At 52.2% G+C, this 19,189-nt stretch overlaps 1 protein-coding gene across 1 annotated transcript; it reads left to right on the top strand.

The window, feature by feature from the left end:
- Window positions 1–1,733: 1,733 nt before the first annotated feature.
- Window positions 1,734–19,103, top strand: EPHB6 (EPH receptor B6). The gene is given in 20 exon segments (XM_010379381.2): window positions 1,734–2,857; window positions 8,485–8,627; window positions 10,177–10,260; window positions 10,542–10,743; window positions 11,047–11,111; window positions 11,382–12,024; window positions 12,027–12,152; window positions 12,880–13,035; window positions 13,365–13,721; window positions 13,886–14,010; window positions 14,232–14,394; window positions 15,633–15,747; window positions 16,021–16,073; window positions 16,252–16,371; window positions 16,501–16,748; window positions 16,982–17,155; window positions 17,818–17,967; window positions 18,205–18,398; window positions 18,518–18,673; window positions 18,785–19,103. Coding segments are annotated over 17 exon segments (3,054 nt in total). The 5' UTR covers window positions 1,734–2,857; window positions 8,485–8,627; window positions 10,177–10,260; window positions 10,542–10,643; the 3' UTR covers window positions 18,894–19,103.
- The last annotated feature ends 86 nt before the right edge of the window (window positions 19,104–19,189 follow it).

Raw genomic sequence — 19,189 nt, 5'->3', positions numbered from 1 at the left:
GTCTATACACACACACACACACACACACACACACACACACACACACACACAGAAAGAAACAGGGTCTCACTGTGTTGCCCAGGCTGGAGTGCAGTAGGACAATCTTGGCTCCCTGCAACCTCCGCCTCCCGGGTTCAAGCGATTCTCCCATGTTGGCCTCCTGAGTATCTGGGACTATAAGTGCGCATCACCACGCCTGGCTAATTTTTGTATTGTTTGGTAGAGATGAGGTTTCACCATGCTGGCCAGGCTGGTCTCAAACTCCTGACCTCAAGTGATCCTCTCGCCTCAGCCTCCCAAAGTGCTGGGATTACAGGCATAAGCCATCGTGCCCAGCCACATAGAAAAAGTTTAAATACTATTTTTTATTGATTCATTCTATAACACTTCCAAGCACCTGGAGTGTCCCAGGCACCAAACAAATTATAGCAAAAAAATTACATTAAACTTTAAAAAGGAATTCATTACTTTGCTTTTTAATAGCTGCAGGTTGCAGCATACTTTAACAATGCATTCTATGCTGTCCACCTACCATTAAAACTTGCTTTGATAAGATATAGGTATTTAGGATGCAAAGCTGACTAACCACAAATTTAAATCTCTTTGTTTCCTGAGTACAACGACACTTCCTTTGAAAACTAGATGCCTCTCAAATTTTATTAACAAGACAAATATAACTAATTACATAAGCCTTGAGCAGCAAAAACTTCATTTCATATTATAGTCACCTAATATGAGGTATATCATGCAATAGAAAAGAATGCAGGTATTTTTACTGTATGTCAATACAAGACAGGTTGCAAATTACTACAGGAATTTCTTGGGTTTTATAAAGTAACAACTACGGTTTGGTTTTGTTCATATTTTTATTTTAACATAATCTAGTTATGTGTCTTTTTTTTAAGTTTTCAATATAACCATAGATGTCTAGCCATCAGGCACGTTAATGTATGAGTTACATAATTCCACATACAATGCAAATTCCGTTTCTTTGCAGAAGTCTTTGAAAGCCTTGGAGATAACTAATCAGAAAATGAAGGAAGCCCTCCACCACTGAGTTTCAGGGCAAAGGGAAGAAACAAGATAAAGCAGAACGTCAGTACAAGTGGAATTATTAATGACGTCCAAATGCAGAAGCATTAAATGCTATCAGGCTTATTTATTGACTCCTGATATTAAGAGTGAACAACCCCCTGGCCAAGTGGGAACTTGTTCGGTAGCCTTTATCTTTCTATCACTCATTCAGTCAATTCATTAAAGCCTGTTTGTCTCTCCCAGGTGACTTAGTGAGTTTCATTGTTTTGTTTATTGTGTTTGTTGGCTCATAGATCTCTTTCACAATTTTCTTCGGCTTCTGAATGCTCTTTAAGTACCACTTTCGATCAGCCCATTTGCAGTCAGTGCTTTAATAAACATGTCTTTGAATAAATCAAAGAAGCTGGAGAGCAAGATGGGACAGGGCGATACGGGGAGAAAAGGGGGCAAAGGGAATTGCACCGGGTGCTTGTGTTCCCTGGAAAAACCAGCAGGTGGTAGCAACACTTCGTGGGAAAGCCCCAGCCCAGCTCTGTAGGACCCAAACAATAGACCCCAAATCCCCGTCCTCGGCTAGAGAAGGGGTTAGAGGTGGGCGGAAACATTTTTCCTCGTGGCGCCCCCTCGGTTCCTCAACCCTGCCTCCAGGCGCCAGCTGAGAGCACCCTGCACCGCCCCTCCTCACCGCAGGGAGGTTCTCTCCGGAGCGCGGGCGAGGGAGGAGGCACCCAGAGGTGCAGCGACTTGCCCAAGCCATGTCAGAGCCAGGCGCACAGCAGCACTTCCCCTTTTCAACCCGACTGCCCTGCCCTTTGGGGAGGGTGGATGAAGGGAGGTTCGACTCAGAAGCCCCAACGTTGACCAAGATTCAGACACGAAAAGAGAGAAGAGTTCCAGGCTAGCACAGCGACGCGTTCATACCCAGACGCCCCCCTCTCCCGCTGCCTGGGCTCCCCCCACCACCGCCAGTACTCTCCCAGATTTCTCAGTTTGTCTTTCCCTCCACCCCCTGCTTTTCCTTCCTTCTCTCTTGCTCAGCTCACGCCCACCTTAGTTCAAAGCTGAGTAGGAGCCCCACTGTTTTAGTTCCTAGAGTTAAAGCCGAAGAGGAGGGAGGCGCGAGGGGGTGTGTGCGGGGCTCTGCCCTGCCCTGAACTGCTACGGTCCGCCAGTTGCGCTTCGCTCCGCGGGTGTCCGACCCGAGCCCGAGCCTGAGCCTGGGGGCTTTACAGACAGCCTCTTCCCTTCCCACTTCCTGCAGGCGCCCCACGCGTGCGATCCTCCTGGCCGAGACCCGCGGGAGGAGGCCGCCCCCTTCCCGGCGCACAGGCGGGGCCCCGGGCGCGCCCCGCGTCTCCCCCGCGCGCCTGGGCGCAGGAGCGGGCGCCGCGCACTCGTCGCCTAGGCCGGGAGGGCGGGCTTGGCTCCCCGGAAGAGGGGAGTGGGAAGGCGGCCAAAGAAGCTGAAGGGGCGGGCCGGGCCGGCCTGGGAGGCGACGAGGAGGGGGCGGGCCGGGCTGCGCTCGCTTCAGCCGCGGCTCTAGAGCAGCGGGCGGCGAGACCCGGGACCCAGCTGGGCGACGGCGATCGCGACGCGGACCCCCAGGGTCTCCCGGTGCCCCACCTCTGGAGCAGCCCCTGCCGCCGACCTCAGGTCCACCCCGGAATCCCAGGGACTCGCGGAGCCGAACAGACTTGGGCCGGGTGCAACGGGGTCCCCGGACTGGAGAAGACGCGGGTGGCACCGTGCGAACTCGAGGAGCCCAGCTGCCCTGCGAGGCCTCCGGGGGCGCAGACCTCCAGAGATTGCGGCCAACGGGAAGGTGAGCCCGCGGGGGTTAGCAGACGGGGTTGTGGGATTCGGGGACAGTATGCCTGGGGACAGATGAATTAAGATTTGCAAGAGTAGAGGGGCTCCCCAGCACCTAGGTGGCTTCCTGGGGGAGTACTGAGGATCCTTCCTCAAGGCCAGTGTGGGGTTCATGAAGGGTGAGGAAAGGGTCAACCTGGCTGCTACCCCCCCCCCCACTCCACTCTGACCAGGCATCATTGACACCCCGTTACCCTTGCTGTTAGGACCCCCAGTTGCGTTCCCAGACATTGTCCTCTGGCTCTGGCTTGGGAGTCCTCATCTGGGAGGGTCCTCGCAGAGACTAAGCTCCAAGCTTGGAACAGGATTGCCACCCCTCTGACTCCAGTGGCATCACTCCAATCCCCTTGGAGCTGGGAGGAGTCAGGAGGCTGACCACACACCTGTCTCCTGCTCCCCACCCCCAGCCCCATGACCACAGTTAAGCCTTGGAGGTGGAAGGAATGCTTGGTTCCTGCTGCCCAGCCATCACCCCCAACATGCAATCAAAGTCTATTGCGTGCTCCTGCCCCAGCTCCACCCTCACTCTGCTCCCTCCATCTGGGTGCTTGGCCCTGCTTGCCCCACACCCCCACCCACCGATCTTGGCCGTCTGGCACTCTCTCTCCTCCCATCCCTGGGGAAGTTGGCATGGACCCAGCATAGCAATGTTGTAATGTCCCTGGCAGTGCCCATGGATCGGAGCGGCTGGGCCTGTTCCCAATCAGTTAACCCAGGTCCTCCACCCGCAGGGGGAACTTGACTGAGGCTCTAGGAGGGAAGATGCTGGTCCTGAGCTGAGAGACTAGTGGGAGGGAGCTGTGTGGGGCTGTTAGTAGACCACAGAAGCTGTCCAAGTAATGGAACATTGGAGCATTGAGGCTTCTGAGTGCTGCTCAGTGGGGCCACTTGGCTTTTTCAGGGCAATGGGCCTTTTTTCTCAAAGGAAGATTAGGGTGGGGGTGCCTACGTACTTACCTGGTGGCCTCAGAAGGTGGTCTTGTTCGGAGTCTGTTACTCCATTCAGGGTGCAAGAAGATGGCTGGCAATGACGCTGAGTTACCAGGATGCTGGGGAGCAACAGGCTGGGATGGGCTGAGCATGGGAAAGGCAGGATCCTCCTTCTGGGACGGCTGTTCTGCTATCACCCAGTCCTGAGCCTGGGCCTTAGACCCTGAGTTCCCACCCCACTCCTCACTCTAGGTGAAGGAGGGTGGCAGGTTCTGGAGGGTTTGAGAAGCCTCAGGTTTCCCTTTCTTTACCCATCCCCCGCCCCATCCCCCCCATCCCCAGGTGTTTCTGCAGAAGCACCACCTGGGGCCAAGAGCAACTCACAGGCAGACTGGGGGTAGAGCAGGGGCCCAAGGTGAGGAAGAAGAGCCCATGGAGCCACTCCGGAACCAGCACTGATGTGCATCTTCTGCCACAGGAAAGCAACAACCCCCTCTACACAGACGGCATCTGCTCCCGCCCACCTCACCTCATACACATTTCCTTACACACTCCGCCAGGTAGACACATCTTCAGGCACTGCTGACGCAGGTGCTACTCCTGGCACTCAGGGGCTTTCTTCCACAACCTTCCACTTACTCATCTCTCAGGCACATTTGCCTCCTGCCCCAACACCCTCCCTTATGCTCTTTTCCAGAGCCACGCATGTCCCCGTCAGTGCACAGAGTGGCTCATTCTAAGTGGCTGTCTGGCTAGACCTAGACACTGCCTGCATCTTAAAAGCCTCCCCCAGCTCCACAGCCTGGGAGTGGGAGGCACATTTGTCTGAGTCACAGTGCTCTGGGGTACATTCTAAGGGGCTGGAGGCCTCCAGGGACACAGGACTGTCCTCTGCTAGGTAATCTCCAAATTGGCTTCTCCAGCCAGGGAAGCAGGGGATAGAAGAGCCGGAGGACAGCCACCTCCTCACTGTCTGTCCTGGATGCCTCCATAAAGCCTGATGATGGGATCCTTCTCAAGGCAGGAGGCCAGAGCACGAAGAGATCTCCAAGGTGGAGATTAAAGGATAGAGCCTTCAGCATTAAACTGAGCAAGGATTATACTGGCATTTCCTGGGCGTTTAACAGCTGTGAAACAGGATGGGGGATAGGGCCTGTGGTACTGACCCCTCCCACACAGGCTTGGTGGCTCACAGGTGTAAGGACCAGCCCAGCAACCATACCAGACATAAAACCTCGAGCCCCTTTGCCCTCAAGACTGTTCTGCCCCTACTGGACTCTGCAGCCTGCTTTGTCTCACTAAATTCTTCCTGTCTGGGCTCGCTTTGGGGCCATGCCCTTTACTACGTGTTCCCAGTGGAAAGTCCCCTGGGTTTCCCTCTGTCCCTTCATAGCCTCATCCCTTTGCTTGACATCGTCGAAGAGAAGCATGCATGATGTCAGCAGCGGGACAGTTTGCTTTTCTTAGGAGAGAAGCTTAAAGACTAGCCTGAGATAACAATTATTTTGCTTTTCTTGTTGGCATTATTTCACTCATTCATTCTCAGCTCCTACTGTGTCTCCACCTCTACCTTCTTATAGATGAACATTTCTGAATATTTTGAAACATAGAAGGAAAAGGGTATGGGGAATGCATAAAATGTAAACATATGCTTATTTGTCTAGGTTTTACAAATTTTTTTTTGTTTAGATTTTAATTATGAGATTTTACATTAATTATAAAAATAAGGTTATGCTTACTGTAACAAGAAAAATAATTGAATTGTGTATAAGACAAAATTATTGCCCACACCTACAATCCTTCATTTCTACCTCCCACAGTAACCCATTTTAATGGCCTAATATGTCTTCTGCCTACCTTCCTCCAAGCTTATTTGGCTTATATTATTTAATCTTTAAAAATTCACTTTGTGGCTTGAGGTACATAAACTATATTAAGTAAGCTTGATTTGCTCATGAAAGTATCATATTTAGCATTTAATTGGAGCACGGTTAATTTTTAAAATTCTTACCTATTTACTAATGTAATTTACTTTTAAATCTTTCTCTTCTTTTCTTTGAGACAGAGTCTCACTCTGTCACCCAGGCGGGAGTGCAGTGGCGCGATCTCAGCTCACTGCAACCTCCGCCTCCTGGGTTCACACCATTCTCCTGCCTCAGCCTCCCCAGCAACTGGGACTACAGGCGCACGCCGCCACGCCCGGCTAATTTTTTTTTCTTTTTTTGTATTTTTAGTAGAGACGGAGTTTCACCATGTTAGCCTGATGGTCTCAATCTCCTGACCTTGTGATCCACTCGCCTCGGCCTCCCAAAGTGAAATCTTTCATTTTTATAGCAACATAACTCGTAAGCTATGCCTTGTAAGCTATGATTCCACAAATCTTTAATTTTTGCCAGTTTCTGAAAACAAAACACAACCTTGATACCTAAGAAACGGTCTTATTTTTGTAAACCAAAGAGATGTAGCAGGTTTGTGGATCTATTGTCTCCACTGTATCAAAAAGATATTAAGTGATATATCTATAAAAGAAGCTGAGAAAATATTATTAAGTCATAGACTGAAATTTTTGTTACCTGAAACTTTGTCTAATCAGTCTCATTTTCTCCACCGTTATTTTATATTCACATTTCTGCTGCTTCTGGTTTTATATTTTTAAAACCTTATACACATCTGAAATGTGAATGTTTTTCTAAAGGAGATAGGTCCTTTTGCACATTCTTGTGTTAGAGAGTTTCTAAATACTGACCAGTTCCTTTTGTAAGTTGGAGGAGAGAGGACTCTCAAGCAGGCTGTGAGAGAGGAGCAAGGGTCCTCTACTTGCAGAGGCTGCTTCCCATCTCTGTGGCAGGAGAGATGTACTGGCCTGTTCCTGGGATGCTCTTCTGGACCAAATGCAGAAGATGCTCCATGCCCACAACCATTGAAGACACTTTGAAAAATCAAGTTCTGAGTCCTGCTTACTTAGCATTCCAGGCATGTGGAGCAGCCGTGTTCTTGTCACTTATGTTTCTGCCTTTGAAATTGGCTTCAAAAGAATCTGCAGTGGTATAAATTTGCTGACAGCAATTTATTCCATATCTTAATAAAGCTTCCTTTTTCTTTATTTGGATTCCTGCGACAGGGACACACCCATATTCTTTTTATATATTAAAATGAAAAGTCTTGAATTTATCTGGTTTGTTCGATAAGCAAGAACTCACCTAACTTCCTAATCTGACTCAGCAACAATTTTTTTTTCTGAAAAAATGTATTTATAACCTTCAGTCTTCTGGATCTGAATCTAAAAGAGGTCCTCATCAAACATTAGAAGTATCCTACTGGGTACTTTAAGATTCTCAACCATTTCTTTTTGATGACTATCTTTGTTCTTAGTAAAATTTCAAAAAATTGCTGAAGTGGCCATCCACAGGCAGTGTCTCCATTTTCTTCTTTGCTTTATGCTGTTTCCTGATGGCAGAGGCTGAGCGGCCTTAACATGCATGTTTCATAATTGCTTTTGCTCTTTTCTGGATCTTCGGGAGGGAGGCCAGCTTCGTGTTGTCATTACGAGGCAGATGCTAAGGCTATGCAAGCACGCCCTATTGCAACCACAAGTGACTGTGTTCCTTGTAGTTCGGGTCATCAAAGCAAATATCTTGCTCTTCATCTTCCAGAGTGTTCCATATTGGACAGCTGATATTATCTGCAGCGCATCTTTTCTATCATGCTTGGCTGTCTTTCAGAATAATTCATTGAAATATTTCCAAAATATTTATTGTTCTTTCTTCGTGATCATTTGTCTAGTTGTAAGCTTGAGAAGACACAGGGCTTACTGTTTCTTCTTTGTACAGATTACAGTATCCATCCATGTTCTGAGTGAAAGAAAGAGACTATTTTAAAGAATAACTTCTGGGCAAATGGTAAAATAGCCTTCATTGTTTAAAAACCTGCTGCTGGCGTTTTCTTTCCCTGTTAACAGTATTTCTTAGGACTCCGTGACTCTGGTTTGCTTCAGTGTGTCAAGCACATCTCCAAATTAAGCCATTGAGCATTTAGGGGGATGCACTTACAACATAAATTACTTTAGGATGTTTATTAAACAGCCATTGGTGATGGTGCCAAGGCTACAGAATTTAATAGCTATGCATACTTTTTACTTCATGATCTCCCCGTTCCTCTCCAAAGCATTTATTTCATCTGTGAAGGACCCTAGTAGCATTTCAGACATTTTTGCAAAGAACATTACTTAAGAGCAGTTTGCCATATGGAAATGCTCCTTGTCTCCATAGGCTGTAAATTGAACTCTCTATTTCACAAATAGGGTTAAAGATGTATAAAAGGTGAGTTTCAGGGGCTAGTTGGCAGGTGCCTACTCTACATCAGCCCACACGTATGTAGAAATGGTGTCTCTCCATGATAACTTCATGGGGAGCACAGCCCACAGTACCAGGAAAAAATTAGTAGGAATCAAATTACGATTTTCATATTTGTCACAATTAAAGTTTCATAGTTTGATTTTAGTTTTATGATAGTTTTCAACAATCCCAAGGCCATATATATCCAGGAAAAACAAATCACAACTTCTCTTCTAATTGACTTTTTTTGTTTTTTCCTCTCAGTTCTATGTCTTTTGAGCAATCTGGGCAACATGTCTCTTTTTTTTCTTCACAGAAATAAAGGGATTATAGTGCTCTAGTCCACCCAATTCACAGACTTCTGAGACTCAGACACGAGGAGAGATAGAGAACCCCCAATCTCTAGATCAACAAGCAAAGGAGGTGCCAAGCCTGTTTGTCTTCACTGTGACACTGGAGGTAGCTATTCCTTCCGTTCATTTGCTCGTGAGCTTAGTGGTGTGCCTTCTGAAGGCACAGGAGGGTTTTATATAAGAGGTAGCTTACAACACAGTTCTGAGAAGGCATTATGAGGGTATGAGCACTATTTTGATTAACTTTACTAAACAGTTATTATCCTATAGTTTTAAATAAAATTTTAATGATTTAGTTGAAATAATAATACACATGCAAGAGTTTAAGAATGCAAAAATTTAAACGGATGCAATTAAAGAGAATACAATGAAAGTAAGCCTCTCTCGCACTGGGTCTCAGTCCACTTCCTTTGCCTTTTTCACAGGTTTTGGATGCTCTTCCATAGATATCCTTCCACACATATGTATGTGTATATATCCTTCTTAACAAAGGAGAGCTTACTTTGCACTGTTCTCCACCGTCCCGCTTTCACTTGGAAACAATTTTCATATCCCTGCATAAACAGTTGCCCACATTTCTTTCTAAGGATGTACCATAATTTTTAACCATCTTCCAATTGATGGACAGTTAGTTTACAGCCTTTTCTCTTATAAACAATTTACAATTCATGTCTTTGTTCAAACATCTGCGCAAACCCACACACGTGTACAGTACCTGAAGGACACATTCTTACAGTGTAGCTGCTAGGAAGATATTACCCAATTGTCCTCCCAAGAGAATATTCCAATTTGGACTCAAGCAGAGTATGTACAAGAGAACCTATTTCCCGCACCTTCTCCAACATGGTAAAAATGGTGTCTTAGGCAACTGTGGCTGCCATAACAAAGTGCAATAGACCAAGTAGCTTATACACAATAGAAACATCTTTCTCACAGTCTGGATGCTGGGAAGTCCAAGATCTGGGTGCCAGCATGGTCAGTTCCTGGAGAAGCCTCTCTTCTAGGTTTCAGACTGCGCTCTTCTTTGTTGTGTCCTCGAATGGCAGAGAAAGGGTGAGAAAGCCCTTTGGGGTCTCTTTCATCCGGGCACTAGTCTCATGATTAGTGAGGGCTCCACCCTCATGACCTAATTACCTCCTAATACCATCACCTTGGGAGTTAGGATTTCAACATATGAATGGGGGTGAGGGCACAAATATTCCTTCTGTAACAAATGGCCTGTTGCTGTGGTGTTAACATGATTTCCTTTAAATGTGAGCAAACGAAGCATCTTTTCGTATGTTAAAGCCATAGGGTTATTCTTCTGTAAGCTCTAGGAAAACATGCACCCCTTGGGGCGCGAGGATCTTTGTTCACAGAGTGTATGCCAGACCTCCTTCGCTCTGCCCCTCCCTGCACTGTCTCATTTATCAGAGTGAATCTTCATGCCTGTGTTCTTTCTGCATTTATTCTGGTCCCTTCCCTCCCATCATACCCCACAGCCATCTTCCTGTGTCCCTGCCGCTTCACTGCTTCACTGCCCCTCTGAAATTTCTAGAGCATCCAGGTCCATCAGGGGTGGGGCAGTGTTGTGAGGATTCAATTCATGTGTCCATAGGATGGAGCAGCTTCTTAACCAGCTGCCTTTAATGAAAATCTTCTAACTTCCAATACAGGGTGGCTGTTGGAGGAAGGGAGGAGAGTAAATGAAGAGAAAGAACTGGAATAACCCCTTACAGGAAGAAAAAAAAAAAAAAAAGGTAAGATTGACCCAGAAACACCCTCTGCTCCACTTCTAGGAGGGAGAGCTGTGAGAAATGAACACAGAGACAGGGTCACACAGGGAGTAGGTATGAACACTCCAAGATGGCCAAATTTGCACAGGCTCAGGAGAGGCAGTACGCAACCTGGCTTCTGGCCCATGGTGGGTGCTGGGGCGATTTGAGAGCTGTAGGAGGAGACACAACTTTTGGAGCCTGGGCTGTATATGAAGAAACACTTTCTTCCTGTCTGCCTCTTCTGGTCTTGTGTGTCTCCTCAGGAACACGCTTAGCTGTACACGCTGAGAGTCTTGCCAAAGCTGCAGCCCCACCCAGGAGCAGGGTGGTGGCTGGGGCGATGGTGGACGCCCTGAAGATGCCCCATGGCTACTGAAGGGGCTGCTCAGTTAGTGAACAGAGTGGCGGGCATGGTTTGTAGCCTATGGGTGCTGCTCCTGGTGTCTTCAGTTCTGGCTCTGGAAGGTAAGAGGGAGGGGAGACAGGAGAAACCCGACCTGCCATAGAGACCCAGTGCAAAGGGGAAGTGGGAAAGATTCAGAAAAGGTAGATAAGAGTGAATACATCAATCAATGGAAAGGCATGGTGAGGATAATGAATACCCACATCAGATTTGTCAGAGAAAGGACCCTGACGGACAGCTGTGCTCCTGCTGGCAAAGACATGGGCCCGGGCGGGGCATTCTTTTGTTACCGGTGGGAATAGAGTACGGGCTGGCAGTGCTGGCTGGAGGCTTGGCCACTGTGTGCCCCTCTTATTTCTGGGCAGAGGTATTGCTGGACACCACCGGAGAGACATCTGAGATTGGCTGGCTCACCTACCCACCAGGGGGGGTGAGTGCCACTCTCATTCTGAACCTGAATCCCTTGTCCCTGCCCCTCCCTGTTCCCTGAAGAGTGGAATTCATGAAGGAAACCCTGGGTGAGGATTATGGGAAAAGGATCCCTCTCTCTAGAGCACCAAGATTTCAAGATATCCCCTATCTGCTTTGCTTGTCATTAATTTTAAGTCCCAGTGGAATAGATATGTCCCCTTCCCTATACCCTCTACCTACCCTTGCTTAAGTCAGGAGCCCCTAAAGCTTCTCCTGCCCCTTCCTGCAGTGGGATGAGGTGAGTGTTCTGGACGACCAGCGACGACTGACTCGGACCTTTGAGGCATGTCATGTGGCAGGGGCCCCTCCAGGCACCGGGCAGGACAATTGGTTGCAGACACACTTTGTGGAGCGGCGCGGGGCCCAGAGGGCACACATTCGACTCCACTTCTCTGTGCGGGCGTGCTCCAGCCTGGGCGTGAGCGGCGGCACCTGCCGGGAGACCTTCACCCTTTACTACCGCCAGGCTGAGGAGCCCGACAGCCCTGACAGCGTTTCCTCCTGGCACCTCAAACGCTGGACCAAGGTGGACACCATTGCAGCAGACGAGAGCTTTCCCTCCTCTTCCTCCTCTTCTTCCTCTGCAGCGTGGGCTGTGGGACCCCACAGGGCTGGGCAGCGGGCTGGACTGCAGCTGAACGTCAAAGAGCGGAGCTTTGGGCCTCTCACCCAACGTGGCTTCTACGTGGCCTTCCAGGACACGGGGGCCTGCCTGGCCCTGGTAGCTGTCAGGCTCTTCTCCTACACCTGCCCTGCCGTGCTCCGATCCTTTGCCTCCTTTCCAGAGACGCAGGCCAGTGGGGCTGGGGGGGCCTCCCTGGTGGCAGCTGTGGGCACCTGTGTGGCTCATGCAGAGCCAGAGGAGGATGGAGTAGGGGCCAGGCAGGAGGCAGCCCCCCGAGGCTGCACTGCAACGGGGAGGGCAAGTGGATGGTAGCTGTCGGGGGCTGCCTGTGCCAGCCTGGATACCAACCAGCACGAGGAGACAAGGCCTGCCAAGGTGAGACCCTACTCCTCTTGCACTTGCCTGACACCTCCCACCCACCCGCAGCCTTTGGGCTCCTCTTCTGAACACCCCAAAATTCATTTCATCTGCAAAAGGTCAGGAATAAGCCATCTTAGGAAAGGACCCCTATTTTCCCTAATTTTATTTCTTAAAGCACTCAGCCTTGCTATCACCCACTCATCTGAAATTTCTGGAATCTTCTGGAGCCTTTCACGGCAATTGCCTTCTCCTAAGTCTCCAGGCCTGAGAAGTGATGGAGACCAAAAGGAGTTTAGCTCCAGCTCCAGGGTTACTATGGAATGGAGTCCTTTGGTTCCCATTCGCCCTTCTATTGGGAGGGTCCCTGCCTCGCAGGGCCAGGTGACAGGGACTCAGGTAGAGGAAGGCAGTGGATGGCAGCTAGGGAGAATGACTGCAGCAGCAGGCCTCCGCAGAGGGAGCTTATGCAATAAGCCGGGAACACCCACATCTGGCACTGGGCCTGTCTGTAGCCCCCACGGCACCTCACTTTCTCCATCCATGGAAATGCAATTCTGTCCCAGCAAATGGCAGAGGAAATCTCTGCCTGAGGAAGACAGGGTAGGGTTCAGTCTTGGAAGAAAAGGAGAACCAGCTCTGGGGAAGAGAAGGCTGCGAGGATAACTGCCTGCTGTGTGTTGGGAGCTCAGGGTGGGTGGACAGAGCGAGTGTGACGCCCCCACTCTCCTCTCTGCCTCCTCAGCCTGCCCACGGGGGCTCTATAAGGCTTCTGCTGGGAACGTTCCCTGCTCACCATGCCCTGCCCGCAGCCACGCTCCCAATCCAGCAGCTCCCATTTGCCCCTGCCTAGAGGGCTTCTACCGGGCCAGTTCCGACCCACCAGAGGCCCCCTGCACTGGTGAGTTCCTCACCCAGCCCTGCAATGGGAAAGAGACTGGGAGAGGGGCCAGAAGTTGGGGGAGCAGGCAACACTGGGGGATCTTTGCATTTGGAGTGACTTGTTTTTCCCGTTTTCTTGGCTTCCTCCCCTCCCTGTCCCCACCCTTTTCTCTCCCTGACCCATCCTCCCCTGGGCCCACATCCTGCCTTTCTGGGCTACCACCACCCATGCTCTTCTGTCTCCTCCCCTCTGGGCCACCCACCCTGCCCTGGCTCCTTCCTTCCTCAATCACCCCCATGACTCCTGCCCTCTTGGCCCTTGGACTGCCACATCTTCCGGCCCCCCAGGTCCTCCATCGGCTCCCCAGGAGCTTTGGTTTGAGGTGCAAGGCTCAGCACTCATGCTACACTGGCGCCTGCCTCGGGAGCTGGGGGGTCGAGGGGACCTGCTCTTCAACGTCGTGTGCAAGGAGTGTGAAGGCCGCCAGGAGCCTGCCAGCGGTGGTGGGGGCACTTGTCGCCGCTGCAGGGATGAGGTCCACTTTGACCCTCGCCAGAGAGGCCTGACTGAGAGTCGAGTGTTAGTGGGGGGCCTCCGAGCACATGTACCCTATATCTTAGAGGTGCAGGCTGTCAATGGGGTGTCTGAGCTCAGCCCTGACCCTCCTCAGGCTGCAGCTATCAATGTCAGCACCAGCCATGAAGGTGAGCCCTTTTCCTTGGCCTTTGGGATCCCCTGCCTCTGCTCCTTTGAGCCCCCTTCCCTACTCCTGATCTCCAGCCTGGTCCATCCCTGCCGCCCTCCCCTCAAAGCTGACCCTGCTCCGGGTGACTCCTATTCCCCTAATAATTTTCCTTTTGCACTCTAGTGCCCTCTGCAGTCCCTGTGGTACACCAGGTGAGCCGGGCATCCAACAGCATCACAGTGTCCTGGCCGCAGCCCGACCAGACCAATGGGAACATCCTGGACTATCAGCTCCGCTACTATGACCAGGTGCGCAGGAGGAGTGGGGGGTCCACAGCAGGGCCGGCAGGAGCTCACAGTCCCCATGGTGGGGGCCAGAGGCTGAATGGGCAAGGAGAGGTGCCCAGAAGCCTTCAGCACTGGGCATGTGTCTGAGAGCCCTGTCAACCAGGGAGGGTGTCTGGGGGCCTTAGGGGCAGAAGCAGGGGCAAGAGGGGGCCAGGCAGGGAGTGAGTGGCTGTTACCCCCAGGCAGAAGACGAATCCCACTCCTTCACCCTGACCAGCGAGACCAACACTGCCACCGTGACACAGCTGAGCCCTGGCCACATCTATGGTTTCCAGGTGCGGGCCCGGACTGCTGCCGGCCACGGCCCCTATGGGGGCAAAGTCTATTTCCAGACGCTTCCTCAAGGTGAGTGGGCGTGGGGGGCCAGATGGGCAGGTGAAGGCCCAAGTGGGTAGTGAGGAGAGGCCCAGGGACTGTCCGGCCTTGAACCCTGGCCCAGTGCTTTCCAACCAAAAGTTCTGTGGGAAAGGAGAGTGCCTTTTGCTCAGCAGCTGACCTAGGGGCTACTCGGGGAGGTGGGAAGTTGTAGGGGTATGTATGCATGCTATGTGTGGATGTGGGAGGGCTGTGGGGGTGTGTGTGTGTTGTGTGTGCCTGTGTGTGGATGTGGGAGGACTGTGGGAGTGTGTGTTGTGTGTGCCTGTGTGTGGATGTGGGAGGGCTGTGGGTGGGTGTGTGTGTGTTGTGTGTGCCTGTGTGTGGATGTGGGTGGGCTGTGGGGGTGTGTATGTGTGTTGTGTGTGCCTGTGTGTGGATGTGGGAGGGCTGTGGGCGTGTGTGTGTGTGTGTGTGTGTGTGTGTTGTGTGTGCCTGTGTGTGGATGTGGGAGGGCTGTGGGGGTGTGGGGGTGTGTTGTGTGTGCCTGTGTGTGGATGTGGGAGGGCTGTGGGCGTGTGTGTGTGTTGTGTGTGCCTGTGTGTGGATGTGGGAGGGCTGTGTGTGTGTGTGTTGTGTGTGCCTGTGTGTGGATGTGGGAGGGCTGTGGGTGTGTGTTGTGTGTGCCTGTGTGTGGATGTGGGAGGGCTGTGGGCGTGTGTGTGTGTTGTGTGTGCCTGTGTGTGGATGTGGGAGGGCTGTGTGTGGATGTGGGAGGGCTGTGTGTGTGTGTGTTGTGTGCCTGTGTGTGGATGTGGGAGGGCTGTGGGCGTGTGTGTGTTGTGTGTGTGTGTGTGTGGTGTGTGTGGGGGTGTGTGTGTGTGTGTGTGTGTGTGTGTGTGGGGGGTGGGTGTGTGTGTGTGTTGTGTGTGCCTGTGTGTGGATGTGGGAGGGCTGTGTGTGTGTTGTGTGTGCCTGTGTGTGGATGTGGGAGGGCTGTGGGCGTGTGTGTGGTGTTTGTGTGCCTGTGTGTGGATGTGGGAGGGCTGTGGGCGTGTGTGTGTGTGTTGTGTGTGCCTGTGTGTGGATGTGGGAGGGCTGTGGGCGTGTGTGTGTGTGTGTTGTGTGTGCCTGTGTGTGGATGTGGGAGGTTTGCGGCATGTGCATGCGTGTTGTGTGTGCCTGTGGTGTGTGTGCATGCCTGGGCACATGAACAAGCACCTATGAGGGACCTGGCCCACCTGTGACCCTGTCGGCTGGTTCCCCAGGGGAGCTGTCCTCCCAGCTTCCGGAGAGACTCTCCTTGGTGATTGGCTCCATCCTGGGGGCCTTGGCCTTCCTCCTGCTAGCAGCCATCACCGTGCTGGCGGTCATCTTCCAACGGTGAGTCCCCACCCCTGCCCAACTCTGCCCAGCACCATTAACTCCACAGCCAAACCTCAAGTCCTGCCAAGTCTGGAGCCCCCAGCAGAAACCCACACGGGTGCTCCTCCCATCAGCCAGCCCCTGCATTGGGCCCCACGTGGAGGTGGGCAGGAGGGCCAGACTGGTGTCCCCCTCCACAGACCGACTAAAGAGCAGTCTGTGAGGGTGACAAGGGGGCAGCAAGGGGGTGGAAATGGGAGTGTCATCCCCGGTCACCGTTTTGTCCCTCAGGAAGCGGCGTGGAACTGGCTATACAGAGCAGCTGCAGCAATACAGCAGCCCAGGTGGGGATGAGGAGAAGAAATGGGTGGGGCTGGGGAACACACGGGTGGGGCACATGGCAGGGAAGGCTGGATCCCCGCAAGATTGGCACAATCTTCTGGAGGTAAGTGGGCATGTCTGGGGTGTGTGGCCAGCCCTGCCTTGCACAACACACTCATAACATACTCCACACTCCTCCAGGACTTGGGGTGAAGTATTACATTGACCCCTCCACCTACGAGGACCCCTGCCAGGCCATCCGAGAACTTGCCCGGGAGATCGATCCTGCCTATATCAAGATTGAGGAGGTCATTGGGACAGGTACAGCAGGGGCAAGGCAGGGATCAGAGCGACAGGGCTCCCTTGTGGCCTCCCCTGGCCAGAGTCCCATCCAAACATAGCAGGACGCTGTGAGCCTCGATCCCCCCCAACCTACACCTATTCTCCCAGGCTCTTTTGGTGAAGTGCGCCGGGGCCGCCTGCAGCCACGGGGACGGAGGGAGCAGACTGTGGCCATCCAGGCCCTGTGGGCTGGGGGCGCCGAAAGCCTGCAGATGACCTTCCTGGGCCGGGCTGCGGTGCTGGGTCAGTTCCAGCACCCCAACATCCTGCGGCTGGAGGGTGTGGTCACCAAGAGCCGACCCCTCATGGTGTTGACGGAGTTCATGGAGCTTGGCCCCCTGGACAGCTTCCTCAGGGTCAGTCCAGCCTGGGTGAAGGAGGAGGGTCCTGGGGTCCAGGAAAGCTTCCAGGAGACAGGGTCCTGTATCTTTGCTTCTTACCACCCCACCTTCCATGGTCTCTGTCCTTCCTTCCCAGGCCATTTTCTGATTCCACACCCTCCCCCTCTCATGCTGTTGTCTGCTGTGCAGTATGACGAGGTCTCCCCGTCTCCAGTCACTGACCTCTGCCCCCTGCCCCTGCCCCTCAGCAGCGGGAGGGCCAGTTCAGCAGCCTGCAGCTGGTGGCCATGCAGCGGGGAGTGGCTGCTGCGATGCAGTACCTGTCCAGCTTTGCTTTCGTCCATCGCTCGCTCTCTGCCCACAGCGTGCTGGTAAATAGCCACTTGGTGTGCAAGGTGGCCCGTCTTGGCCACAGTCCTCAGGTGAGAGCACAGCCTTGGGGGCACAGCCTGGGGCCTGTGGCATGCCCCAGCAGGTGCTGGGTGGGGGGGTGGTGAGCCGGAATCCGGGGTGGGCACCTCAGCTGGGATGTCATAGTCCCTGAAAGGAGAGAGGCTCTCCTGTGTGATGGGGGAGATGAAAGCCTAGGTGACCTCAGGGACCCAGACAAAGAAAGGGGATGAGGGAGGGGAAGAGACCTGCAACAGTCTAGAACTACCCCTTGTCCTTCCCCCACTGTGGAGATTACAGAGACTCCAGAGTCAGCACAGCTGGATACAAATTCTGAACACTCTCCTCTCTGGCTCTGTGACCTTGGACAAGTTCACTTTCTCTAAGCCTCACCTTCTGCTTCTGTGAAATGGAGATAATATCATCCACCTTGGAGGGTTGTTATGAGGATTAAATGAAATGCTTGATGTAAAATCCTTAACATATCTGAGCACATAGTAGTTGCTCAATAAACGTGACTATTGCTTCTGCTTCTGTGAAATGGAGATGATATCATCCACCTTAGAGGGTTGTTATGATGATTAAATGAGATGCTTGATGTAAAACCCTTGACATATCTGAGCACATAGTAGTTGCTCAATAAACGTGACTGTTGCTATGATTATTACTATTTGCTTTTGACTTTACCCCTCAGGGCCCAAGTTGTTTGCTTCGCTGGGCAGCCCCAGAGGTCATTGCACATGGAAAGCATACAGCATCCAGTGATGTCTGGAGCTTTGGGATACTCATGTGGGAAGTGATGAGTTATGGAGAACGGCCTTACTGGGACATGAGTGAACAGGAGGTAAGCACCGACCTAGACACTGCTGATTTCCCACCCCGATCCCTCCCTGGTTGGAACATTCTAGGACCTCCATTCTCTACTCCATTTGTATTCTAAGATCTCATGGCTCTTGGATTCCATATATTTGAGTTCCTTCTCCTCATGTTCCACCAGATTCCAGCCCACTCTCTTACCCAACAAAGTACTCCCCTTTACTAACAAAACTTCCTATCATCATAGTCTTCCTCTGACCCCCAGGTACTAAATGCAATAGAGCAGGAGTTCCGGCTGCCCCCACCTCCAGGCTGTCCTCCTGGATTACATCTACTTATGTTGGACACTTGGCAGAAGGATCGTGCCCGGCGGCCTCATTTTGACCAGCTGGTGGCTGCATTTGATAAGATGATCCGCAAGCCGGATACTCTGCAGGCTGGCGGAGACCCAGGGGAAAGGTCTGGAGCTTGGGGCTAGAGTCTGGGAAAGCCAGGGAGGGTAGATGCAAACCTAAAGAAAACTGAGGAGAGGGGCTAAGATGAAGAGACCTTGACCCTACTTGCCCCTCCCCTCTTAGGCCTTCCCAGGCCCTTCTGACCCCTGTGGCCCTGGACTTTCCTTGTCTGGACTCACCCCAGGCCTGGCTTTCAGCCATTGGACTGGAGTGCTACCAGGACAACTTCTCCAAGTTTGGCCTCTGTACCTTCAGTGATGTGGCTCAGCTCAGCCTGGAGTAAGCAGGGAGTGGTGGGGTGGGGGGTGAATGCTCTGGGTCGCTGATGAGGGGTTGTGCTGGGGATCTCGGAGAAGCTGGCCTAGAATTGATCTCCTCCCTCCCAACCAGAGACCTGCCTGCCCTGGGCATCACCCTGGCTGGCCACCAGAAGAAGCTACTGCACCACCTCCAGCTCCTTCAGCAACATCTGAGGCAGCAGGGCTCAGTGGAGGTCTGAGGCCACGGCAGCGTGCCAGGAAATGACGATGCCCATGACTCAGCCCTGGACACTGGTCCGAGAAGGGACATGTGGGATGTGAGCCGGGGTCCAACGGCCTCTGTGAGAGATGCCCCACAGCAAACCCAACACTCCCGATGGCTGCATTCCCTGGTCCTCCGCCTCTCCACCAGCCCCCTCCTCATTAAAGGGAAAGAAGGGAATTTGCAAGTTCGGTGTGGTGAGGCCTCAGTCTGCAAGGAAGGGTGAGGGAGGCCTCGAACAAGGAACAGAGGGGTGGGGCAGGCAGGTGGCAC

Source organism: Rhinopithecus roxellana, chromosome 6 (genome assembly GCF_007565055.1).
Source record: "Rhinopithecus roxellana isolate Shanxi Qingling chromosome 6, ASM756505v1, whole genome shotgun sequence".
NCBI lineage: Eukaryota > Metazoa > Chordata > Mammalia > Primates > Cercopithecidae > Rhinopithecus > Rhinopithecus roxellana.
Note: the sequence above shows the minus strand (reverse complement) of the source record. Positions and strands in the feature narration are given on the sequence as shown.